At 35.8% G+C, this 27,748-nt stretch overlaps 1 protein-coding gene across 1 annotated transcript in view; it reads right to left on the bottom strand.

The window, feature by feature from the left end:
* Positions 1-347: 347 nt before the first annotated feature.
* The window catches only part of WDR75 (WD repeat domain 75), a 41,968-nt gene continuing 14,567 nt past the window's right edge, over positions 348-27,748 (bottom strand). The window contains exons 7-21 of the mRNA XM_044666456.1: positions 27,090-27,206; positions 24,352-24,440; positions 21,316-21,474; positions 18,901-18,960; positions 18,693-18,808; positions 17,270-17,445; positions 16,639-16,796; positions 13,152-13,332; positions 10,285-10,379; positions 7,470-7,565; positions 6,943-7,112; positions 4,067-4,126; positions 1,737-1,883; positions 1,065-1,156; positions 348-653 (exon numbers count right to left, since the gene is read on the bottom strand). Of these exons, the coding sequence (XP_044522391.1) occupies positions 446-653; positions 1,065-1,156; positions 1,737-1,883; positions 4,067-4,126; positions 6,943-7,112; positions 7,470-7,565; positions 10,285-10,379; positions 13,152-13,332; positions 16,639-16,796; positions 17,270-17,445; positions 18,693-18,808; positions 18,901-18,960; positions 21,316-21,474; positions 24,352-24,440; positions 27,090-27,206 (1,924 nt within the window). The 3' untranslated portion in view covers positions 348-445. The remainder of the gene's footprint in view (positions 654-1,064; positions 1,157-1,736; positions 1,884-4,066; positions 4,127-6,942; positions 7,113-7,469; positions 7,566-10,284; positions 10,380-13,151; positions 13,333-16,638; positions 16,797-17,269; positions 17,446-18,692; positions 18,809-18,900; positions 18,961-21,315; positions 21,475-24,351; positions 24,441-27,089; positions 27,207-27,748) is intronic.

The raw sequence follows: 27,748 nt of genomic DNA on the forward strand, positions 1-27,748 counted from the left end.
AGAAACAGGGACACTAATCTACATGTAAAGATTCCTGTAGGCTACATAATCCTTATTTTAAAATGTATTATCTACATTTTGATAATATTTGCCAAATACATTTTAATCTAGTTTTAAGTGGCTTTTTATTGATCTCCTTTTTTGGGGGGAGGTAAGAGGGAAGGGAGAACTGAAACTATTTGTGCTTTTTCTGAATCATAAATATTTTTTTTATTTGAAAATACCTTCCTGTGACTGTGTTAAATGGCATGACATACATGAAACTATTTGAAAAAGTGTAATATATGTTATAAAAATACAAGAAGTTATTAGAACTCTTTTTTGAAAAGGTCCATCGCTTAAAAGTATAGGCTGCCAAAATTTAGTATTTATTTTATAAAAGGAATAACATTGAGAAAGATACAGCAGCGAGATAAAAAAGAAAGTGCAAAGTCTCTTCATGTTGTTAAAGGGCACACATCCAGCTATAGTCCACTTTTCTAAGTTTCCGTAATGTTTTTTCTTGGGTTTTAGAAATCTGAGGTATTATTTCACCTCCTATATCAGTGTCATTTACTGCATTCTGGGTTGTTTCAGAAACATCGTTTTCTTCATCTGAGTCATCCATTGCCCGTTCACTCTCCATTTCTACATCATCAGGAACTTCCTTAGCACTATAACAAAAAATGATTCAGATATAAAATTGATGACCATACTGTGACTTTTATAACACTCACTTTGATGTGCTTACACATCAACATATTACCATAACTATTTCTTAGCAATTACATTTTACAAATTGAGTTTTGAAGTTGAATCTTTATGAAATATTCTAAATCACAATGAATTCTACTTAAGGTACAGAAGATAACTTGTTTTCTCTGAAACTTGCATTCACCACATTTTGTTACAGTTTAATATAGTAATTTTTAAGTTGCTTTAATTTTCAGTGTAATGATAACATACTGGTCAAATATTCTTAGGAAGTAGAGGGAAATACACAAACTGTTATAATAGCAATTATCATCTACTAGTATTCAAAAATATTTCAACTATATCAAATAATTAATTTCAAGGCTTCTTACCTCTTAGTGCCTTTGGATATCAATAAGGAATTAACAAACATGGAACATAGAAAAGAGGCAGATGGTAGCACATGGGCAGGAGTTTGAAGGAGCTAAATTAAAAAGAAAAAGAAAACTTTAAAGATTTGTTTTACTCAGTACTTTTCAATTTCTTCATTTTACTAATGACTTTTTACCTTTATCTCCTATATACTCTATCAAGTTCCATTAAAAAGGCTAGAGTAGTATATTCTAGAATGAATGGTATATAGAAGTAAAACCAAATGCACAGTTTTTTCTCTATGTCTTAAAACAATACCACATGAGTTGTCCCCTCCTTTTTTTGCTTTAAATCTGTGAGCTATGTAAGTCATCATTTATTGAGCATTATCCTAAGTGAACAGAGAGGGGAGGCTAGCACAGTGCATAGCAGCAGCCTTCTGAATCAGGAAGACAAGTCCCCTCTCTTGTCTAGGGCTCACACTCCTCTTTGGGGCTATGGGAGCAGGGGCGGCAATAGACATCTTTAGTGCTGCCCCTCCACTTGCAGGAGGCTCCCGAGAGCACAGGGAACAGATTTCTCTTCAGGGTCTTCCACAGCAAGCACAGTACAAGTTCCTTAGGAACACGGGCAGCCCCCAACGCCTTTGCTGTACCCAGTCTGCCTGACGTCTGATCGTCAGCAGCATTTACCTCACTGATGGCAGGAATGTCTGCTGCTGAAGGGTGATAGATGAGCTCGTGCTCCGGCACCTCACTTGCTCTGGTTTCTTGCTGCTTTCTGTGCTTTCCCAGCAGGAAGTAGAAGGGGGTGCTCGGCAGGCTCTCTTCTGCTATTAGCTGTAAGACAGGAAAGAGGGCGGGCTGAGGAGAAGACCACTGTAAGGTAGCAGGAGAATCTCCTCCCAAGTGCCCGGGATGACCGTAACCCAGTCCTCATCTTGAGAACAGAGGGGGCAAGCTTTTCATTTACTTGCTTGCCCTAAAATACAGAGCATGAACTTTATTGTTTTATAGGCTGCTACCCGACTAACATTTAAAAAACAAAACAAGACTCGGGCATCGAGCCACATTCAACGGAAGAGAGAAGTCTCTAACTCCCATGACAGAGGCACAAAAACAGCTGCCGAATAGAAATGTTAGCAGAATTGGAACTTCTCGTCGACTGCTGGGGCTCGTCTTGCTAAGAGCGCCCCGAGAGCAGAAGAATTCAATGGTAAAACCAAGAACTGGCATACAGCGTCCCGCAGCGGGCTTGCTCTCCGGGGTCTAGGATGGGAAGAGGACTTCTGGTTGATCTGGCATGGCGTTCATCGGAGGCCTATTTACAAATCGCCGTGGGCCTGGCCCTAGGCCGGTATACAGAGCTAGCATCAGATCCTGCCACCCTTGGCACCGCACAGACAGCCCACCAGTGTCAGCACACAGCTCCACACCATGTTCTACCCTCTACTTTCCCCTGAGCTCAGCACCCCCCTGAGAAATGTTTAATCGATAAATCACAGACCCCAACCTAAGGAACCCAAGGATCTGAGTCACAGAACACCCCATCTCGGAATCAAAGCTGAAGGCCACCCCAAAGGCAGAGGAGACAGAGTGAGGGCCCGTCGGACTAGAAGTGGAGCTGGTCATAGAGCAAACGCAAAGGACATCCAAGTCCGAGTGTACAACAGGGGCCACAACATAGGAAAATCTCCAGTGACGGGGTGCCTGCCTCTAGATTTTTTAGAAAGACACATAAAAATCACAGAGTAAGAAGTCATGACAAGGTAGCAGGATGGCAGCAGAACGTGTGCTGGGGGTTTCTTGTCTTTGACATTTACTGGGACTGACCACGGGCGGGTGCCTCGCTGGGCCTTCCTGAACCTCAGTTTCCTCACGCACGCACGCACTCACTCACTGTCGACAAGCATTAAGTACTTCCTATGTGCCAGGCACGGTGCCAAGCACTGGGAATACGAGAGGGAAGAAAAAGTCCCCGGGAGGAGAGCTTTGGTATTTTCTTCACAGGGCGGCTATGAGGATCAAACAGGAAAAGGTGCCCAAGATAGCCCTTAGAGGTCATTCTCGAGGCTTCCTGTTGTCCCCAGGGGTAGGAGGCCCCACAGCATGTAATCATGAATCCAGTCAGTATAATTTTACTTTCACAATATCAGTAACTCTAGCATACATTTAAAATAGCATGTGTGCTAAATACTGGCAGTTATAGTCCTTTGTATATAATCTTGGGGACAGTCACTGTATTGGATATAGTTCCTTATTTTCCTTTGTCATAAGAGAAGATTCAATATGGTGGGGTCTAGGGAAGGTTTTTTCCTTTCCTAAAAATGACTGTGACGCTATGAAAAAAAGACACCTTTCCCCTCAAAAAAGTCCATGGGCGATATATATTTTAAGAAAGTCTTTGAATAATTCCTTATGCAACATAGCATATTAGACAGAGACCTGGACTTAGTTGGAATCTGAATCCAGGTCTTTCTCTTATGCTTGCTAGCTGAGCAACCAGGGGAAAGTCAATTAGCCTTTGAGGCTCTCAATCCACATCCCCAGTTTCCCTATCTCTTAAAATGAAGTCAGTGGACTGTATGACCTCTCTCTAGTCCTGTTCAGCTCTCAAACTATGAATCATTTCTGGATGGGTCTTGAAACAGAGCAAGATGCTAGAACTGGAGTTGAGGATCTGGGTTCCAATCCTGACTCTGCTACTCACTACCTGTGTGATCCTGGGCAAAACTTTTAAGCTCTCTGGGGGTTGTGATAGAGTGAGGACTTTAACTTTTAATTATAAATTTAGGATTTTGTGATCTTATGCCCAGAAAAGGCGGAAAGGGGGAAAAAAGTCTATACTCATTTATGAAGAAAAGGAATGCAGCTTTAAAAAGAGAAAAACTTATTCTTCACAGTACTTCCCTATTTTTTTAGCTCTGGGTATGGGGCAGCTTATTGTTGGGATCTAAGAGAGACCCTTGTATCTCGGGCCTCTTCAGTGTCTCACTGCCGGGTGGCTCTAGGCTCTAACATACCTGTTTGCTTGCTGGGGTAAGTTTCTCTTCTGGTGACTTTGTACTGAATGTCATTAAATCCTAAAAAGGGAAAAAAACAGAAATGAGAGGTGGTACTTAGTGAGAAATTTAAGACAAAGCCAGCAACTTCTGTGATGTAGATTTCTTCAAAATAAAATAATGGTACCCAAATAGACTAGTGGATTGAGAGTTGGCCTCAGAGTCAAGCAGACTTGGGTTCAAGTCCTGCCTTTGATACAACCTGGCTGTTTGGCCCTGAATAAATCACTTAACCTTGTTGGTGCCCCAGCCAGCTCTCTTAAGACTAGATAAAGATTTGCTATCTACCTGAGAGTTGCCTACAACAAAATTACAAATCTGAATAAGGAAAATAAAATAATACAAGACTTTAAATGCATTTATTGTTAAGAAATATATTTTTCAGCTGTGTGACCCTGGGCAAGTCACTTGACCCCCATTGCCCACCCTTACCGCTCTTCTGTATAAGATTTGATAAAAACCAAATTGAAGGACAATACTTTATCAAGATTTCACAAACATTGTTTTATAGGTTTTACCATTGTCCACTCAAGTGTTATTCTGACACCTTGCAGCAGGGGTGCGGAAAGGCTAGCCTGTAACATAGCAAAAGCTCCAGCTAGTCCTGGTAGGCGATGGAGCCGGTTCTAGGCCTGCTGCTAGAGGACCGGCCTGGCCAAGGCTGGAGATGCCCATCTCTTGGTTACTCAAAAGGGGATCTTTTTTTCACTACTGAAATACACAAAGAATATTTACTATAGCTCAGAGGCACTGCTGTCTGTTTAGGAAGTACTCACAATGATGTAATCATGGATTCCTAAAGTTTCCATTTGACTTTGCATCTGTATCCTTTGCTAGCAACGTGTAAATTTACTATGAAATTTAATAAAGTACTCACTCCTTGCCATGTGGGTTGCCTGGGTTTTGATAATTTGCTTAAATTGTGGCAGAACTCAGTTGAAGTAAAAAATAGAGAAGAGGAGATTCTGGCTTGTAATAAGGGGATTTATTAGGATGTAATAAGGGAATTTGCAGGATGTAATATGAGATTGAAGCAAGGGTAATAGTTGGTAGGAATAGGGAATAAGGCAAGGCAAGGGACCCAAGGCTGGAGGTAATCAAGGGTATAGACTAGGTAGTAGGGAAATTAAGGCAATATAGTGGACGAGGAAGGTACAATGATGAAGGTTGGTAGCTGAGGTGGTAGGAGAAATAAGGGATGTCTGAATTTAGGAATATAACACTGAGGTACCAAGGGTTGCAAGGGAGAGGATGAGTTAAACTAAGGCAGGCAACAGCAGCAGGGAAATACAAATTGGGACCCAGGTTAGAGACAAAACACTGAAGAGAAACAGACTGAGCCCTTCAAGTAAAAGGACACTTTTACAGAGCCAGGTTAGAGCCAGCCATGGCCGGCTTGAAACTGACTTGAGGCTTTAGTCAGTTTCACAGGAAGGGACTGGAAGGAAGTACTGAAGTTACACTTCCTTCAAAATGGATACCCTCAGCTTCCCTCAAACTCCAGAGAGTATGTTATTCCTCTCTCTCCTCCTCCTCTTATTAATCAACTAATGAAGAAGGCAAAAGGTCTTGATTAAATACAAACAGGGTTTATTGTCTTCTAGGATAGATTGGCAGGGTAGAGGATACAAGGTACCCCTAACAGTTGCTTCGAGAAACTTCAGGTGGGGGAAGGGAGGCAGGAATGCGAGACTGAGAAAGGACCTGCCTTAACTCAGCTCTCAGGTGGTTTTGTAATCAATGGGGTTAGGAAAGTTGGATACAATGATTCAATAAGTAAATTGTTACAAGGGTAAGCCCTATTTGACTAAACTATCACAGATTTGAACTAACTCTCAGATCAACCCTCCTTTTCACTCTCCTCAGATATTCAGGTAGGGGAAATGAAGGTGGGAATAAGGTAGGGTAGTGAGATTCAAAGGAATTACCTAAATTAACAAATCTCAAAAGAAAAGCTGCAAAATATAGGCCAGGTTTCAATCTAAAGAAGGAGCTCAGATGGACCCTGGTTCTCTCCACGAGTTCCCAAATCCAACTGAACTTTTTCCAAGATTCTAAACTCCTTAACTGACAGAAGAATTCTGCAATGTCAGTTATGCCCCCACCCTCCATCCCCCCCTGCACTACAGGCTTTGACACTGAACCAATTGAGAACTTCAGGAGAAAAGTGTTGTAAATAAAGTAGGTTTTGGGAGGTATTTTGTGGTTTTGTAGAAAGCAATAAATTTGGAAATCAAGAATAAAGAGTTAAAAGATCCTGTTTCAAGTTCTTCTGTCAATATCTACTACCAAATGACTTTGGGCAACTCACTTAAAAATCCAAGTCCCAGTTTCCATATCTGTAAACTGGGTTAATAATACTTACAGTAAGGAAAAGGAAAAAAATGAGGACTAGACTTGCACTGGCATGAGGTACTTCAGGATGATTAATCTCCCTCTATGAAGAGGGGTCAGAACCTTCTCTTCTAGTATTAGAGAACTATTTAGAACACCGAGTGATTAAGAGACTTGCCTAGGGTTACACAGTATATCAGAAGTGGGATTTGAACTCAGGTGGCCTGAGCTTCAAGGCTGGTTTCCTAGTTAATATGATATACTGTATCTCTTACTAAGGAAAGCACTAATCAAATGAGTAATTATTATTGTTGTTAATTTATGCAGTGAGGATAATTCAAATGCTGTAATTAATTTTGGAAACAGAAACTAAGTCACTATGAGAGGAGAGCTAATGAGCACAGAAGACACATTTTGATCCAAGCAGGACTTCTACTATTTAGTCACTAATTAAAAATAAAGGCCATTTTTTTTTCATTTAAAAAAATGTAAGTGCTAGTTACCTGTGATTCATTCAGGAAGTAAAACTGGGATTTGTTTAGCCACTGGTAATCTTCTGAGATAAATGATTCAGGGACATCTCTTGGAACAAATACAGCACACTGGACTTTCTCTCTACAGATACTCTTTTGAATACACAAAGGCCTTGGCTCACTAGGTTTAAATACAAATACTGAGGGGGAAAAATACACAAATGTTAACATTCTGAAAGGTTTAAATTAAAAAAAATTTTTTTAAATGTATATTCTTATCACAGAATTGAAAAGTACTCCAAACTTATGAACTGCTCCAGAAAGTACAGGTCTTAGCTGTTAATTATTTTTTGGAAAACATATAGTTCTCTCAGAACCACTGTTCCTGGGGACTGGGAATCAGGAAAGGGAAGTCGCCTGTCTCAGGCAACATAGTTCCAAGTGAAGATTTGTTTTGAAGTTATATCTAACTCAATTTGCTTACAGGTTAAAAAAATAATCAAGTATTATATCTACTTTGATCACCATTTGCTAGTAAAGGAAGGTCTTGTACTTACAATCTGAACCTCCTGAGAACCAAGACACTGCAGCAATATTATCTGAATTAGGATCGGGCTCCAAAACTATAACATTGAGCTGTACACTCCATTCTACTGTAAGAATAACCAGACAAAAAGGAAATACTTAATTCTTAGCCAGGTGTTATCAAACAAAGAAATGGACGATTTCTTGTCTAAAGTTCAGGGAACATATGCATATACTTTCCCCTTAATCTAAGTACCCCAAACTTATATCGTGATTTCAAACTGATTGGCTCACTCATTCATGACTTTCACTTGATTATTGCCAAGGAGAGAAGAGAGACAGATTAAAAAGAATTAACATTTCACCTTTCCACCTCAAATCTGTATGTAGATTTAAATATATTTTGAAATATTATGGTAGAAAGTCAAAGGACAGGGCAGAGTTACAATATGCCTTGCATAACCTATTCCCAACTCATCAAATTTCTCTTGGTGACAGAAGTAAATTTCATCAAACCAAAGTCTAACTGCCCATGGTATTTTTCCAATGGAAACAGCAAGGTATGGTGTAAAGAGCACTATGAAATTAGGCAACCTGAGTTTTTCTTAACTTTGTCCTTAATAAATATTCTATGATTTAACATAAAAAAAACTATCAACATAATTATATTAATAACAAAAGTAATAAAAAATCATATCATTAAGAGATGCAGAAAAAGCCTTTGACATAATATAACACTCATTCATATTAAAAATACTGAAAGGCATAGGCATAAGTGGATTTTCTTAAAATGATATGAAGCATCTACCTAAAATCATCAGTAAGTATTAATTCTAACAGGGATAAGCTAGAAACTTTTCCAAAAAGATCAGGAGTGAAACAAGGATGCCCATTATCACCAATACTATTTAACTTGGTAGAAACAGAGAGAGATATTTCATTGAAAATAACCACAGACAGAATAGGTAACTGGTAGTACACTTGTCGTGGAACTACGTGAACATAATTATAAAACACTTTTTACACAAATGAAATCAAGATATAAATACTGAAGAAATATTGTTTATGAATGGACAAAGCCAATATAACTAAAATGACAATCCTACCTAAACTAATCTATTTATTCAATGAATATTTTATTGAGCTAGAAAAAATAATAACAAAATTCATTTGAAAGAACAAAAGATCAAGAATAACAAAAAAATTCATAAAAAATGTAAAGGAAAGAGGGCTAGCAGTACCAAGCTTTAGCCTGTAGTAATTATCAAACTCTCTGGTACTAAGAAATAATATGGTAGATCAGTGGAAGAAGACAGACAGAACAAACAGTGGTAAAGGATTATAGTAGCTTTGCTTTTGACAAAAGCATAAATCAAGATTTTCGGACTAAGATCATCATTTAGTAAAAATTGCTGGGACTAGAAAGCTCTTTAGCAGAAACTAGGTATAGACCAATATCTTACACCATTCACTAAGAAACAGATTAAAATGGATACATAATCTAGACATAAAAGGTGATATCATACGTTAGAAGAACAAGAAACATTATCTTTCAAATTTGTGGAGAGGAGAAGAATTTATGAGTCAACGAGAGGTGGAGAGCATTGTGAGGTATAAAATGGCTAATTTTTTGAGTACATTAAATTGAAAAGTCTTTATATAAAAAAGACAAATGTTGCCAAGATTAGTTATGGATGCATTAAAGATAATAGAATAGATGCTATAGCTTGAGTTAGGAAATATTTGATTACGGATTCTGTATGTGTGTGTGGTGTGGATAGGTTATTATTGGAATAATGGCTAATGTGTTGATTTCTAAACCTATTCAAGATAGAGGTCTCAAATCTAAAATATATAGAGGACTCTGTCAAATTTTAAGAATAAGATACATCCCTCAATTGATAAGTGGCCAAAAGATATGAACAGATAATTTTCAGATGGAGAAATCAGTCATATATAGGTATATGAAAAAATGCTCTAAACCACTGATCAGAGAAATGCAAACCAAAATAATTCTAAGAAAACCCATCAGATTGGCTAAAATTATAAAAGGTCAAAATGAAAAATGTTGGAGGGGAGGTAGAAAAAATGGGGACACTAATACACTGTTGGTGGAACTGATACCACCACTACTATGGAGAGCAATTTGGAAATTACATCCAGAGTTATAAAACTTTGTTATACTTTTAGATCCAACAATACCACTGCTAAGTCTGTTTCCCTAGGAGATCAAGGGAAAAAGAAAAGAATCTATATGTCCCAAGATATTTATAGCAGCAGTTCCCTTTATGGTGGCAAAGAACTGGAAACGTGAGAGGATGCCCACTGATTGGAGAACAGTTAAACAAGCTGTGGTATATGATTCTGATAGAATACTACTGCACTGTAACAAACAATGAACAGGCTATTAATAAAACTTGGAAAGAACTACATGGGATAAAGAACAAGGAAATGAACAGAACCAAGAGAACGTTATACACAGCTTCAGATTTTAATACCTGAATAATAATTTGTGAATGTCACCTTCAGAGAATGAAATGAAAAATGGAAACATGAAAGATATAATTTTTATATTTATCTCCAAGATGATGCCTTCTCTGGTATATAGAGAAGGTTGAGACTCTTGTAAATAAATTCTATTTAAAAAAACCAAATAAACAAGGAAAACAAGAAAAATAAAAATTCCAACACTAATATAGGTGCAGTATTTAAAAAGCTAGAGAATCTAACTGACTAGGAAAACAATAGTAACTGAATGGCCTTTAGTTGATGAAAATAAAATCTAAATAGTTTTTATAATTTCCAGAATGTTGTGAGCAATCATAATGGATTAGAAAAAGATCTTACATGCACAAGTGAGAAGGTTCCAACAGCACAGAAAGCTCTTTTCAGTTGTACCCAGAAGGTATTTGGAACAAGTTTGTCTCCCAAAGCAAAGGTTCCTGGAGAAAAACAAAAAAATTAATGTAGGTAAATACATACCTCTGCTTCTTATATTTTAAAGTCCTTGGACTAGCCTTTTGTGCAAACTAGTTTTGAAAGGACACATGAAAACATCATTGTTTACAATTATTCAAGTGGAAAATGGGTTGTAGGATGTGACATCAGGATTTATTCAGATAAAATTGAAGTATCTGATTTTTTTGGGTGGGAAAAAAAAGCATTAATTTCCTATCTCATATGTGATCATGTTTCTGTAGAGGGTGCCCAAATAATCATCTGACAAATACAAGAGTAGGAAAGACTCACTGCTAAATGCTTATTTAGCCAGAAAAACAAAATTTCTAATACAAAAATGGATTTTTGAGAAGTTACTATATAGTTTATCCAATTTGGGAATAGGACAAAGTATTTGGAATGAGGAAGGCTAGGACATAACAATAGTTTCCTAGTGATTTGTCACAAGTTTCAAATCCAATCCATAGTTTCCCATTTAATTAGATGAGTTGTTTTTTTTTTTTTTAAATTCAAAGGAGATAGGGGTATAAAAGCTTTGAAATAACACTATTTGAGAAAATGTACAAAAGAAAAGTACAGGTATCCCTTCCACTTTGCAGGGGTTAGGGAATCTGTGTAAAAATTTTTGGCCCTCCATTCAAACCACAAAAGAAATGTGAATCTCTTTTTCTTTTATGGGGTATATAGTACCTTATTGTAAAATTTGGTCACAGGTTATATGTAGTAAATCAATGCTAATAGTTTTACTAGCTTTCACCTTTTTTGCAAATTTTAACTTCATCTTTAAAAAAGAAATTGTGCACATTTATGGGATTAAAAGATAAATGTTGCTATTATGTAATACATTACATATATATTTTGCATTTCTGAGTTTCTAAAATTTTTTCTAGTTACCTGCTGTCTTTCCACATGTTATCTGGGCTTCTGAAAAATTCCCCAAGATTCTCATTTAATTTCTTGACCCACAAAATATTGAAATTGTGATGGGGAAAGTTGTGATGTGGAAGGTATACTGATAGTTTGAATCCAAGCTGACATACAGGAGGGACAGGAGTGGGGGGAGAGAGCACATATATTATAGGGTCAGTAGGTATTCACTAATATCCGTTGTTTCAGCTTATATTTGTGGTATATTTAGGGGTGGCGAAATTTGATACTGAATAGAAATTGGTGCAATTTTTTGTCAGGTAAGTAGTATTATGTCTGATAAAAGTAAAATGCCCTGGGTGACTTCTGGTACTCAAAAGTGGAATGGAGCAAGTCCTAATTTTATAGCTAGGGCTAGTGTTATTAGGCGTGATGCTCATTGATTGGAAATTTTGAGATATGGTTTACTTATTGGTTATGGATGCATTATAGATAACAGAAAATATGAGGATTATAGATGCTATGGTTTGAGTTAGGAAATATTTGATTGTGGATTCTGTATTAGGTGTGTGATGTGGATAGGTTATTATTGGAATAATGGCTAGTGTTGATTTCTAAACCTATTCCAGTTGTCAATGGTTACTAACTAGTGTAATTGATGTGTCTATTAGTAAACTAAGTGAGATAATTATTAGTACATATGGAGCCATTATCATGGGAAGGATATGGGCCCAATAGCTTATTTAGCTGACCTTACTAGAATGTGGTGTAAAGGAAACAGAGAATTTTGAGTTCTTAGATGTAAGTTCAATTTCTATTGTTCTAGAAATAAGGAGATTTAAACCCCCATCAAGAATTAACCTATCAAGATAATTCTTTTGCCAGACATATTTCTTATATTTGTAGGTCTTATCATCTAGGCACCCTGCCTTGTGTTTTTTTTTCTGTCATGATGTAGGAATTTCTGTCAAATATGTCACAATCATCATATGTAAGAGATAAACCTTTCTAGGCCATCATTTTGAGTTGAAGACTTTAATGTGGGAAGTTAAAGCTGGAGGTCTCACCATGCCCAGCCTGTGGCAGACTCCTTTTTAGACGTTCCACAGTATGTTTTGTAGGTTTTGGACAGTTAATTAGCACAAGACAAAATGCTGAAATATGTTCGCGACGTTATAACATTTGGTAACATTTTAGCATAAGGTCAAAGCAACCTCTCTTGGCCATAATACTCTGGGGATCTGGTAGTGAGCATAAATCTTCACAGATCAAACAACACCTGGACACGCCACAGTTGTTCTAGGATCTCATCAGGCCAGCTGTGCATTCACTATTCCAAATGAGCCCAGCTTATTTCCTGCTGCATGAGTTTCATGAGATAATTACACGGACCTCAAGTTTTAATTCCTCCAACAGAAGCTTTTGATATAGTTAGTTGCTATAATATTCTAATACACCAAACTATATTCCTTCTAATACTATTGTTAATATTCTATTATTCTAATTCACATCTCATAGTTAGTTTATTAACTTGGTCTAACTTTTTCTAAAAATCATAGTTGCAATTACTTACCTAACGATTATATGTGATTATTTGGTTTGTGCTCAATAATATAAAAGCAATATAAAGCAATTTTCCTTTCAGATAGTCACTTCTTACATAGAACAAACCTTTAATGAAGGGAAGGAATAGTAATCCTTAATTTAGGGCTGGGTAAATCAAAGCATAAGGCTCTCATGGGCAGGATTAGACCTTTCAGCTTCAAGTTCTGCTATGTATCATCTTTGGAGTGAACATTGTAAAAAATCTCTCCAGACGAAAATTTATTTGCAAACTTAAAAATGTCAATAAATACAATTACAGTTGTATTTGTTGGAAGAATACTTACTTAATTTTCCCAGGACGGTGACAAAATGTACATTTAAGTTCCCAAGTAGCTGAGTCCCATATTGTTATTATTTCCTCAAAACTAACCGCAAGCAAAGACTCATCCTCAGAGAAACAGCAATTTGTTGCTTGGTAATTGTGGTAACTGCCTACAAAATCACAGGTCCAACCCATAGCTTGTTCTGTGAAAACAGTGAATGAAATTCTAATTAGCAAAAGTCTCAAACAGCATAATAACAAATCTACAGATTTATGAAGTAGAAGTATCAATATAATGTAAAAGATTACATTATATAATGTGAATACAATCTATTATACACAAATATATGTAATAAACACCAATGCAGGAGAGAAAAATATTGAAAAAAGAGCTTTAAAATGGATTCTGTGATATTCAATGATTTGGATATTCTCTCTAATGACACTGATCACAGTGACTACTGACCATGTCCTGTCATAAGTTTTTTATAGGATGTGAACTCAATATGCTGGAGGCCCTTTTTGATTTCTCCTGGCATCACAAGAATACCAGTGGAGCACTCTACCAATTCACCCGCAATCTTCTGCCCCAGGTAACTGACAATAACATTCTCTCTTCTTAGCATGAAATTTCTTGACAACAATTCAGTCACTGGATTTTCAGTAAAAGAAGAGCTAGGTTGTCTCCAAGAGCAGGGTTTGGAACAAATTCCTTCCAACTTACTTTCATTCATGCTAACAACTATTACTGTCTTTCAAAATGGAAAGAAAACCTGAAAAAATATGAGCTGGTCTAAATAGTGATTTATAAATCCAATAATTACTGGTTTCCATACTGGCATGGGGATGTGGGAAGGGAGAAAGGAAATAGTGTTCTTCTTTCTAATACAGCCTTCGCAATGTTGCTTAGATAATTTCCCTCAAATATAGATTTGATTATATGATACTTCAGGTGAATTAGACAATTACTCTTTCCTTTCTTTAAACAGGTTATCTGCCTAGAATGGCTCCTTTCAAAATCTCTGCTTAGTGAAGCTCCTTCAAGCTTCATCTATTATCACCTCCTCTATGAAATTTTCATGGATTTTCTTCTAATAGCTAGACATGTGCTCTCCCTTCTCTAAAGGCATACTGCCTCAGTATATTGCGCACTTATCACACATATTAAACTAGAATTAGCTACTTGCTGGTACATCTTACCCTCTTCCTACTAAGTCTGAAGCACTCTGAGAGGAAGGACTTGATCTTTGACTTTATCTCTGTATCGAAATTATCTAGTATAGTGCATTCCACATCATAAGTACTTAGCAAATATTGAATGGATTTCATTCGACAAATGATTGAAGGTAAATTATATTTTGGGAATACATTTTTGCTTCACAATCAGTTAATTCAAGTTCAAGCCATTTCTTTTTTAGAAGGAGAAAGAAAGAAATTTCATAATCTACACTTTTTTCTATATTAAAAATAAATTAGTTTTATGGGTTGGCCTGGAAAATCTCATCATCATTTAAAATTTGTTTCAAAAAGAAAATGTATTCTGACTTAAAAAAAAGCAAATAACCCACAAAAGATAAAATTATAATCTATTTGTAAACTGTGGATTCCTTATATATTATTTTATCTCATCCCCATAACTACTATGTAAGGTAACAGTAACTTGAAATTTGTTGTTTTGATAGTTAATAAACCCAAACAAAAAAGAATAAAAAGAAATAAAAAAAATAAAAGAAGATGGAAGTCTATTTCAACATATTTGGTAATTAAGTATAGAGGATTGGCACTGATAATAATCACCAGAGAAAGCACAAAAATTTTATTTTAGCATTTTTCGCTGAATGCTTTCCTCCATTCCTAACTTGTATTTGTTTATAAGTAAAATGGATTAAATAGCTCAATTGGATTTAATCTTTTATTTTGTCCTTGCACTCCCTCTGGTGGAAATTAACTGAAGTGGAAAATGGACATAAACTTCAGACAAAATCCCAAAAGATACTCTTTTGCAAAAAATTTCAGTAGCCTAAAACAAAAGCACAAAATTTTAAGACTATGTTTATCTAAAACAATCTCAACTCTATTGCTACAAAAAAGAAGAAAACAATGTTCAAAAATCTCAATCAATAAGCATTTATTAATTAGGTGCCTACTATATGCTACTTATTGTGCAATGTGCTGGGCAAACAAATACAAAATTAAAATAGTACCTGCTATAAAGAAATTATACAGATAAAAGTATTCATGAAATATGCAGAGATCAGGAAAGGCTTCATGTAGAAAAGGTGGAGTGTGAGCTTTAAAGGAAAGAGAGATCCTAAGGTCAAGCATTTCAGGTATGGAGACAGCCAGAACAAAGGCATAATAAAGATGGGAGATGAAGTACTTACTGTGTTAGGAAAAGAAAGAAAAGCAGTTTGGCTGGACTATAGAGTGTGTGATGGGGAAGTAACAAGCTGGAAAGAGAAGCTGGAATAATCTTTTAAGTGCCAAAGAGAAAAGCTTGTATGTGATCCAAGAGGTGACAGGGGAGCCAATGGAGCTTACTGAATATGGGAATGACAGTCAGATCTGTGCTTTAAGAATATGACCTTTGCAGCTGATTGGAAAATGAAGAGGGGAGAGCCACAGCAGAGAAATCAATTAGAAAGCCACTATAATATTCTAGATGACTGGTGATGAGGGCTAGAGAAATAGCTAAAAGAGATGAGAGTATTTTATAGATATTATAGAAGTAGAAAAAGCAAGGCTTGGTAACTGACTGGCTAAGTGTGACAAGGAATTCTCTGTGGCTGCATTGGTAATTGGAAGGATGATGGCACCTTCAACATAAGTAGGGAATTTGGAAGAAGGGTAGAGTTTTGGGAGAATGATACTAAGAATTTTATTTGGTTATGCTAAATGTCAAGAAGGATATAATTCTGGTAACTGTAAACACAAAAAGGAAATGTGATTAATACTGAGGTATACAAAGATTCTATTTAGCAAGATAGAATCAAAGCAAAACTGTCAATATCTCAAAATCCAGAGAAGAATCTCAAGTGTATTTTTTTTTTGTTTTAATAAGTAAAAAATACCCCTTAACTTCTGTCTCAGAATTGATACTAAATATCTGGTCTATGGCAGAAGAATCCCAAGGTCTAGAGAACTGTGGTTAATTTCTTAGGATGACACAGCTAGGAAGTATCTGAGGCCAGATTTGAACTCATGACCTCTTGTCCCCAAGCCTGGCTCTCTATCCCCTGAGGCACCTACGCACCCTCCAAGTGTATACCATTTTAAAAGTACTGTTTACACAATAATATGGTTAAAATGAACAAAACTTTAACAGCTTACAAAATTCTCATTTATAAATTTGCTGAATTAATTTAATAAAATAAAGATGAACAAAAACATTTGCTACAGAAAATATTATATAGGTCCATTGGAAAACGATTTGGATGTCAAGAAAAATATCATCCTAAACTTTGAATACCATGAAGAAAAAAAATTCAACATTTAAAAAAAAACCTTACTATATATATCCGAGTCATCTGTTAATATCCAGACTTTAAAGTGGCCATCTTTACTGGTGGTTACCAAGCTAGGAGTTTCTGAATTTTCTATATCAGAGAAACATAGAGCTGTTATATGGTCTTCATGTGGCATGTTGATTCTTGTGTTAAGGATAAACCTAAAAGAAAAAAACAAGAAAATGTCCTTTTCATAATGCTTACCTTGTATGTCAGTTATAAACTCACATTTATATAAAATCTTTTCAACAGAACTTTGCATATATTTATATTTGGGAAAAGGCCAAGTGACACACTATTATCTTCTTTAGATCATTCATCATGTATGCCTCTTTGTGCAGAAAATTGTGGGTTATGGCCCCTGTTCTTAAGGGAATTATTAGGGTTACGAACTGTGTTTACAGTTTGTTTACAGTTATTCTGGATTGGTTTTCAACTATTTAAGAATTTTCATTTGAAACGTAAAAGCAATTTTAAAGAATGCAGTTTCTGCTTTTAGGAAACTTCTGTTGCATTCAATTTGCTACTTTTCAATCTAATTTAAAAGTCTAATATCTCAAACAGTGATGAGTTTAATAACAAATCAACCATTCATTTTTTCATTTTTATGAACTGGCTCTACAGGAAGCATTACCCTTGTTGTTGCTCATTAAATTCCCATAATTTCATCTGTAATTCAAGTTCTGCTTCCTTCTCTTGTCGCTGCTCCACTGTTGCTAGCCAGTTGCCTTGAGAACTAAATGCAGCCTTCATTAATTCAATATGAATAAGACCAGGATCATTAACATATTCCTGCTGTATGATATCTAACTAAAGTTGGAGAAGAAAAAAAGAGAAGATGTGAAAAGTATTTATTAACATGTGACAAAATAGTTTTATGTGGAAACAAAGATAAACAGCATTGGTGAATTCTTAACAATGTTACTGACCCAGGACTGACAGGAATTTTTCTGTTCCAGAGCTGCACGGGCTGCCTCAGGTGGGGGTGGGCCATCCCCTTCCTTAGTGAGGCCTTACAGCAGATGCTGGACAACCACATGTTGGGTTTGCTACATAGGGATTCTTTTCAAGTATGGGCTGGATTATATGACAGCTGAAGTTCTTTTGAACTCCCAAATTCTGTAATTTTGTGTATTTTGAAACCAAGAATATCAGAGCTAAAAGATTATCTCATTTTACATAAGAGGATGCTAAGGTTCACATAAGTTAAATATCTTGTCCAAGACCACATGGCAAATGTCAGTAACTCAACTAGAACCAAGACTGCCTGAATCTTAACTTCCTTAGTATTTTTTATTGTCACTGACAGAAATGAAAAATTTTAGTACAGAAGAGCTGAAATGACCAAGTTCTGAAAGTAATTTCCAAAAATGGAAAGGAAGCTACTGTAAACTATTAGTGGTTTTTAACACACTTGGTATTGACTAATTGTCTTCAGGAATATAAAATGTTTATTATAAAAGGTCTTGATGGCCAATATTTAAATAAGAACAAAATTTGCAACTCACTATCCAAAGCAAGTTAAATAGCTTACAACAAACATGTAAAATACATATATATGTGATACCACTGCTTTACATAATCATTTCATTGAACTTAATATCATATTACTATTTTACAGCAGCAACAGAACCCAGAGGAAAAAGAAAAAAAAGGTAATTCACAAAGAAAGTGAAAAAAAAAGTCTCTGTCTTTAAGCATAACAAAACAAATAACTAGGTTCTATGTTTTGCATACTGAGTAGTGCTAATGGATTTGTGCTGATTCATCAATCATTTCCTCTGATCTACTTACCACCAATGGACCAATGAGAGCAAGGTGGTCAGAAGTAGAGGTCCACTGTGTGATCATGAAATAAAACAAACCTGAATAGCCCATAAGAAGATCTAATCTGAAAATGTGAACTCATTAGCACTAATTGCACTAACCAGCTATAGATGTGACCGTATTAAAATAAACAGAAGTACACGTTGTTAAACAATTTCTTTGACCTCCAAGATCTTCTGTAAAATTTTTTGGCAATGCTTTTCTTGATTGGGCACTGAATATAAACTTACATTGTACAGCTGTTTATCATTTTGGAGAGAGTAAAACTGTAGGTGGCCTGGCTTCCCATTCATAACTAGGGCTTTAGTTCTTGGATCAATCATCAGACCAGTGTTGACAATACTATCTGCAAAAGAAAAATGACAAGTCATTTCCTAGCTAGAAAATGATATGATCTGTTAACACAGAAAATTACAAATTATTTTTATTACACAATACCTTTCACGAGTCCTTGGATTATTGCAGAGACCTCAAGGTTTCGGTGAATGATCATAATCTCTGTGGGAAATGAAGAAATACATTCACTCAATTTTATGACTCCAAAACACACAATCCAATGACTACCTTTTTTAAAAAAATGAATTTTTATTAATAGCCTGCTCTTCTCAAAAAAAATTTTTTTAAAGAGAAAAGACATCAGCAATACTGACAATCCATTGAAATAGGGACTGACATTATATGCAATGTTTCATACCCATTGACCCCCAAACTCTGCAAAGGAGTTGGGAGTGGTAGTGGTGAAAGAACATCTTTTAAAGTTGGACTAATTCAGAACTTTATGTTTAAATGTAGAGAACAACTGATTTTTGTTTAATCAAAGCACAAGTGATTTATTTAAAAGAATTACGGAATTATAAAATCTTCAAAAGGGATCCTTGCTCTAATATCTATGTATTGAAACCTTTTAAGAGCATCCTTAAGTGGTCACCCAACCAATATTTGAAAATCCCCAACCTCAAAAGGAACTTTACACTTGCCCAGGCACTTGATTAATTTGAGGGACAGTTCTAATGAGCAGCATGTTCCTATTACTTTTTAGCCAAAATATTCCTCAAGAACCTTTTATCACTTTATAAGAAAGAATGCTATCTACCTCCAGAGAAAGAACTGTTGGAGTAGAAATGCAGAAGAAAACATATGATTTATTACTTGTTTATATGGGTACATGATTTGGGGTTTTAGTTTTAAAAGATTACTCTATTATAAAAATTAATAATGTGGAAATAGGAATTGAGTGATAAAATATGTATAACCTAGTGAAATTGCTTGTCAGCTCTGGGAGGGGGGAGGGAAAAGGGGAGAGAGACAATAACCATGTAACCATGGAAAAAAATTAAAAAATTAAGAAAAAATAAAAGCAAAAAAGCAAAAAGAACCTTCCATCTATTGGTCCTATTTCCATGCTCTGGCACCAAACCAACTAAGTTTAATCCATCTTCTACAAGGCAAGATTTTGATTAGGTAAAGACTGTCCTCAAGTCTCCTATTTTTAAAGATAAATATCCCTAGTTCTTTCAACTAAATCATACATAGCATAAGCATATGCTTTTTGATCTAATAGAAAAAAAAATTGTGTTAGAGTAGTTCAGCATTTTAGCAAGGGTTTCTAAAGAACGGTATCAATGTTGAATCAGAAAATGTTATTATGTAAAAATAGTAGTTTCATTTCAGAATAAATATTTTGCCATTTTGTACTCGGGGAGGCAGTGTAATGCAATGAAGAGTACCAGATTTGGAGTCAGTGGACCTGGGTTCAAATCTTGGCTCCATCACTTACTATCTGTATGATTAGAGCTTAATGTTTCTGGGTCTTAGTTTCCTCAAGTATAAAATGAAGAGGTTGGCCTTGATGATGCTGAAGTTTTCTTCTATAAATCTATGGTTCAAACTATAGAAGAATGTCATTTGGCATTTTATTGATTTTTGGAAGAAAAATATACGACAGAGAAATTAAGCTCTGATGTTAACACAGGCCACTTTGTTGTTACTCACATCTACTTCCTTAAAGGGTTAAGGGGAGGATGTGTAAATGGAATTAGCTCAGCCTCACTCATTCTTCAGACTTTAGCCACCAGGAATAATGTCACCCCACCCAACTTAGAATTAAGTGGGGAGCAGGAAGTCTGGGACACACACGTGATAGTAAGTGACAAATCAAAAACAAGGGACTGCCCTTTGGGCAGTCCAAAACAGAGTTGAGGCTGTCATTTGTCCACTTGAAATTGGAGATGGATGCAGGAAGTGACGAAAGCTGCTATCTTTTAAATATGGTAACTTCCTGTGGAGGGTAGTTGGTGCTTTGAACTTTGAACTTGGTGTGGAAGGAGCTCTGGTGAGACCTCAGACTGCTTCCCTTTCAATTGTCACGTGGTAAGTTAGGCTGACTCGTCTCTTCCCAGGGCGTTTCTGGAGGCTCTAGCGTTAGGGAGGCCTCTCTTCTTAGAGGAGGCCTTGTGGCTAGAAGCCTTGTTTAATTAACCTCTGTGCCCCTCTGCTGGGCCTCTAAATTCCTACCTGGTTCGGGCCTCTGGTCTGGGCCAGAGTTTTTCTCTCTCAATTTCTCTACCTTCAACCTTCCTAATTGTAAATAAACCACCATAAAAGTCATCCTGACTTGGGTCTATTTTATTTTGAAATCGAGTTAATCTATTTCTGGCAACCACACTTTAAATATCTAGTCCAATCATAATTCTCATTTTCCCCTCTTACAAGGAGGAGTAAGAAGCAAAAAAGCCCATTAAAAGATATTTAAGATACTGATTGATTTTCAAGTCCCAAGTCCTACCCCTAGGATATTAACTTTTTTGCTTGGTTACATTATCAAATCATTTAAAAAATAATTTAAGGACTTACTATTATCAGAGTGAGAAGTGCAGAACAAATCTCCTCCTGGTGAGGCTGAAATGTGTTCAATGGTACCCCCTAAGCGGGGCAGAAACTCTTTATTTTTCTCTATGCCACCTCTCCATTCTACTAGGACAGATTCACGCCCACCACTCACAAGACTGGTACCTGTCCATTCATAAAACACATAGAATGAAGAAAACATTTATTAAACTAAACATAACAGCATTAAAATTAAGTATGACTACTTCAGAATGCATTTGAATTTAACTTTTAAGATATTATAATCTATTTACAATTGTTTTACTACTATTTTGGAAACAGATGATCATTTAAATGTATAAAAGCATTTATTCAAAGACTATCTTCTGATCTTTTAGTGAATGGTGCAAAACAAAAAAATTTTACATTAAAGATCATGGTGACCTGGTTTTACATTTCCTCTAAGCTGTGAGTAGATGTTCAGCACTGCAAACTAATAGAATTTGTAAAACTAACCTGACTGTGTATCTGCTAATAATCCACAAATGAAAAGCTACTCATAAATTAATGGAACAAGCATGTTTTCACAGACAAACCAAGTCTGTCCCAGATGTAAGAGAATATTACATTTTGCACAACTGATATTTTTCATGTTTTTGGTATATTTAACTCAAAGAAGGTTTTTTGGGCTGTGTCCAGATTTTGCTTTCTGAATCTAGGAAAGGGCAACTGATAAGAAGGAAACACACAGAACATATTCTCACCAAGAGAATAGGAGGAGATTCAGACATTTAAATGATCTATTATATGTGTGTAGATGTGTATGTGTATACAGATATACACACATTTTTTTAAAAGTGGCAAACTGTTCATAATAGAGAGGAACAATTCCATTGCAATCTCCCTTTTCTGTTCTAAAATGAGGAAATGCTAATTGGCATTAATTGGTGTTTTTTGATATTTGTTAAGCATAGAATAACAAAAAAGTTTTTTCATTATTCTCCCATCAAATTTCCATCACCTTGGCATGAATTTTCTTTGTATTTAAGTCTAGTCTAGGATATACACATTGTTCTTCTGTTTTATTTACACAGAGGCCTGAGATGTTAAATGTGATCACTCTACTCTTATTCGTGAATGAATTACTATAAAAATCATAATGAACTATTTTCATTTTTATCTGCTGTCTTTTTAGTTTATATCTTTAAGTTCTCACAGGATTTGGTTTAACCGAGTCTGGGCAAACTTTCCTCCACCATATAATTTTATCATTTTATATTTTTATAATTTTATTTTAAAATTATTTTTATAATAACATTATAAATGAAATTATATTCTATATCATTTGTCTTCTGCATCTTCTGCTGTCATATCTCTCTGCTCAGAGATTATTTAATGCCTGAAGTGGTTTCTGTCATTCTGATTTCCTTACCATGGCAACTGATTGCTATCAATTGAACTTCTTTAAGAAATTATGTTAGGGGGCAGCTGGGTCGCTCAGTGGATTGAGAGTCAGGCCTAGAAACGGGAGGTCCTAGTTTCAAATCCAGCCTCAGACCTTCCCAGCTGTGTGATCCTAGGCAAGTCATTTGACCCCTACTGCCCACCCTTAACCATTCTTCCACCAAGGAGCCAATACACAGAAGTTAAGGATTTAAAAAAAAATTATGTTAGCCTATACTGATTATAATTAAATATAATAATACTATAATAATTCCTATATTTCCCTACTTAATACATTAATAGCTTATATAAATAGAACAAGACACATTATTCTTTCTTCTTTAATATGGTTTTGATTTTGCTCTCTGCTACAAGTCAACCATTGGCCGATTCAGAAATCATTCCCATGCTAGTCACTAGTCATTCCTTGTGCTTATTTTTTTGGTGATGATTAGTTTTTACTATTTATAGCATCTCATTCTTTTGTTAAAGAAAATTATTCATAATGTAAATAAAGAGTGTCCCAAAAATGTTTGTGCAGTTTTAAGCTATTAAGTATTTATTAAAGCTATTAACACCTTTCCTCCCTTACTTTTGGGACACCGTAAATAACTGAGTCTTTTATATACTGCCTTTGACTATTTTTTTTTTAATCCTGAGTCATATTTTCTACGAATTTTCATAGTCTACACCTAAGCTGATCTAAAATGACCAAATATAGTGATTTAACCTATCAAGTCTATCAAATTTTTTGTAGAATTTCTCTACCTTCTTATTTTATCTGCAAAAGATGTTGGTGCAGAAGTTGCAATTATCTTCAGTTGTTTGGGTTTTTTTTGCTTCTTGCAAAAAAACTCAGCACGAATACTGCATTATGAAATGGCCAAGTGTCCCATGAAATTTTTTTTTGGTGTTGTTGTTCAAAAGCAACTGTCAAATATAGCTCTTTTCGGAGAGCTTATGAACCATCCTTCCATTTAACTCAAATTTCTTTTTGTCTTCTCATTTCATTGTGGGCACTGTCAAGATGAATATAATCACTTCCTCTAGTATGCCAACTCACTGGTCATTGTATAAAGATTTCATATTTAAAGTACCTACTATTAAATTGATAGTAGACAGGCTAAAAAAGAGGGATTCTTAGCCCCCTATATCCCTCTGTTCTGCCACTGATATTCTGGAGTAGAAGGAGATTGCCTAGGAGTGAGGATAATTTTGCATTGGTGGGGGGTAGGGGAAAGAAGAGGTAGGGTGGAGTGAGGGTGGGTGTCACAGTGCAAACTTCACTGTGATGAGCCTCACTTGACCCAGTCAAGATTCCTTGTGGAAAGCAGGCAGAACCTATTAATATTATTATACTCAAAGTCCTTCTAGCCTAGTCAAAGGTATAAGAACCTGTGTTTTCCTGGCATAGCCTTCAATGATTCATGGGCATTCCATGCCATAATGAAGGCTTGAAGTAGAACTTATGTGAAGCTATAGTACAATGTAAATATATATACAAAGATAAGAGCTAAAATTACACTTTTTTTTTTGCTAACAAATTAAGAAAATCAAGTGTCTATTAAATATATTTCTCAGGATTCATTTTCACACTCAAAATACTAAACATATACTTACCTTCTATTGAAAAAGCCAGATCCATAACTATATCATGATGCCAATGTAGAGATGTGTAAGTATAATTTCTATTGTCATTGAAATTTCTCCTATTGAGGAAAAAGACAGACTTAATTTCACTTATTTAATCAGGCATGTGATTCTAGACTAGATTTCATAATGCCAATTGTCTGTTTTCTCTCCTCACATGCTTAATCCACAGCTAAATGTCTAAAATGGAACAACATTTTTCCTTCTATCTATTCCTGCCCTAAACTTCCCAATTTGGGTTGAAAGCATTACCATTCTAGTTAATCAGCTTCACAACCTTGGTGTTCTCTTTGATTCTTCGACATAGCAGCTGCCAAGTCACATCACTTGGCATTTCCTGCTTCCTTTCCATTCTCATGGCTTTTACCTAAGTTCAGGCTCTTACTCACTACTAGACTGAAGTAACAGCCCTCCAGTTACTACTCCCTGATTCTATTTTCTCCCCTTTCAAATTCATTCATCACACAGCTGCCAAAATGAGATTACAAAAATATAGACCTGGCCATTTCACATGTCCTACTTGCCAAACTTCAGTGGTTCTCTGTTGATTCTAAAAGATAAAATGCAGAGCCAGGGATTTAAATCTCCCCAAATGACTCCAATCTACTTTTACAGTCTTATTTCCTATTTCTGCCTCTACACACTCTCTATTCCATTCAAGCTAGCCTTTTACCTCTACTCTCCCCCATATGTGACAAATTATAACCTACTCTATGACTCTGTACAGGTCTGGAATGTACTTTCTTCTTACCGCTCTCATAATCTTTAACTTTCTTTACAAAACAATTCAATACTACCTCATCCTTAAGGTCTTTCCCTATTATCTCAATTATCACTATCTCTTTCCCTCTTGAAAAGTCATTGTTATGTACAGGGTATTCCAAAGGTCTTAGTGGAGTTGGAAACACTGACAGATGAGCTTTTCTACTTACTATTTTGTGCATGCCATATTTTCTCATAGAACAGAAGCCCTGAGGGTATGGAATGCTTTATTTTTGTTAGAGCCCCAAAACCTACCACAATGCCTTTTACACAGTAAGAACATAATTTATTGACTGAATCATTAGACAAAAAACCCTTACTTTGCATTTTAGAATCAATACTATAAAACTAATAAACATCTAAGGCAGAAGAATGCTAAGGGATAGGCTATGGGGGTTAAGTACTTGCCTAGGGTCCCATGGTTAGAAAATATCTAAGGTTAGATTTGAACCCAAAGAACTTCCATTCTCAATCCACTGAGCAATCTAACTACCTTGCTTAATGTTTTTAACATAAATAAGTCAAAATACTTTTCTTTCACTGCCTATCATGTGGAACATTATGTTAGTTGAACTGAAACATCTCTTCACTGTTTTCCTTTAAGACTGATGAGATAAAAACCACTCTTCAAAATGCCAATATAAAAAAAAATGTTAATGAAGGCAACAATAAAAGAAGACAAGATTACCTAATTTCCATGAATTTAGTGGACCTTCAATGCTCTTTTACTTGGTTACTGTAGTATAGAGGGGGGGACATAACAGTTTTGAAGGCTTTGGCTGAGTTCTTATGTCAGTTAGGAGTTTAGAATCTTGGGAAATAGTGGCAGTTGGATTTGGGAACTCATGGAGGGAACCAGGGCCAGCTGAAGCTCCTTCTTCTCCTTCTTGAGACTGAAAACCTAGCCTAGCTTTGGAGTGTTTTTTGAGATTTGTTAATTTAGATAAACCCTTTGAATCTCCATACCCTACCTCATTTTCCTACCTTAATTTCCCTTATCCAATAAGGAGAGTGAATTAGAAAGTAGTTCAAATCTGTGAGTTTAGCTCCACCCTTGCAGTAATTTATCTAGAGAGGTTTTGTAGCCATCATTCTAATCCCTTTTGATTTCAAAATCACCTTGAGAGCTGAGTAAAGGCAGGAACTTTTCTCAGACTCCATTCTTGCTTCCCTTCCCCAGCCTGAGGTTTCTATAAGCAGCTATTAGGGCTTCCTTAATGCTTTTACCCAGACAATCTAACCTGAGAAGACAATAAATCCCTTTGTGTTTAAAACAGACCTTTTAGTTACTTTGTTAGTTAATTAGTAAGAAAGGGAAGAAGAATAGAATCAACATACTCTGGGTTTGAAGGAAGCTGGGGTATCCATCTTGAAGGAGGTGTAACTCCAAAATAAGTCCCTTCCTGTGAAATTAACTAAAGCCTGTAGTTAATTTCAATCAGTCTATTTCCTTTCAGTGTTTGTCTTTAGCCTAAGTCCTGGTCGGTATGCCCTGCTGCTGTTTGCCTGTTTAGATTAATTCATCCTCTCCCTGGCAATCCTTGTTACCTCAGTGTTATACTCCCTGACTTCAGACATTCCCTTATTTCTCCTATCACCTAAGCTGCCAACCTTCATCATTGAACCTTCCTTATCCACTATTTGCTTTAACTTCCCTATTACCTACTATATTCAATTGAATACCTTCAGCCTTGGATCCCTTGCTTTGTCTTGTTCCCTGATCCTACCAGTTATTATCCCTAGCTTCAGCCTCATATTATATCCTGCATCTCCCTATTACATCCTACTTAAATTCCCATATTACCTTCCTAGTAAGTCCCTGATAACATCCTTCCAAATCCCCCGTAACATTACATGCAATTTGGTAACATACAACTACAAAGTCTTCAAGGCTATTGCAATATATCACATATAAAGATTAGCATGATCCTTGTAGATCAACCTACCAAAGCCGAATTCTGCCATCCTGATGTCCAGTTGCTATGCAATCTTCTTTAGGGTGACAAGCTACACAAGTAAAGATGTTATTGCAATTCTTCTTACTTCCTGAAGGCAAAGAAAACCTTAAAAAAAAGTTTTTCATAATTATAAAAATAACTTCTGTTTATGTCAGTAATGTTAGTTATATGTGAAAGAGAGTCAAAAATATTGGGAGTAAACATTTTAATTTTCAAATCTATTAAATGGAAGGTTATATGAGAGATAAACAAAAAATAGACCATTTTTTAAAAAAGCAAACACTAATTTTCAAGTTCCACATGTACTTGAATCTAACCTGTCCCTATGTTACTTGTTAACCCTCTTAGAAACTTTGGTCTATAACCACCATAGTGTGTGCTATTGGACCCTTCTGGGTCTTAGTTTTCTAATCTGTCAAAGAGAGGGTTTGCTACTATCATGTTTAGTGGCTTAACATTAAGGGTCTTAGAGTCTAGTTGTCATACATAATTTCTAAGGTCTCTTCTACCTCTGATATTTTAAGTTCAAAGGTATGAGTAAGAGGCAGACTCTTCTTTGACTGGGGACTAAGCTTCCCTTTGTTAGTAAATTTTGGAGGTAATTTAATTGAGATATAAACAAAACATCAACCATCCCACAGCAGTGA

Source organism: Gracilinanus agilis, chromosome 3 (assembly GCF_016433145.1).
Source record: "Gracilinanus agilis isolate LMUSP501 chromosome 3, AgileGrace, whole genome shotgun sequence".
Taxonomy (NCBI): Eukaryota; Metazoa; Chordata; class Mammalia; order Didelphimorphia; family Didelphidae; genus Gracilinanus; species Gracilinanus agilis.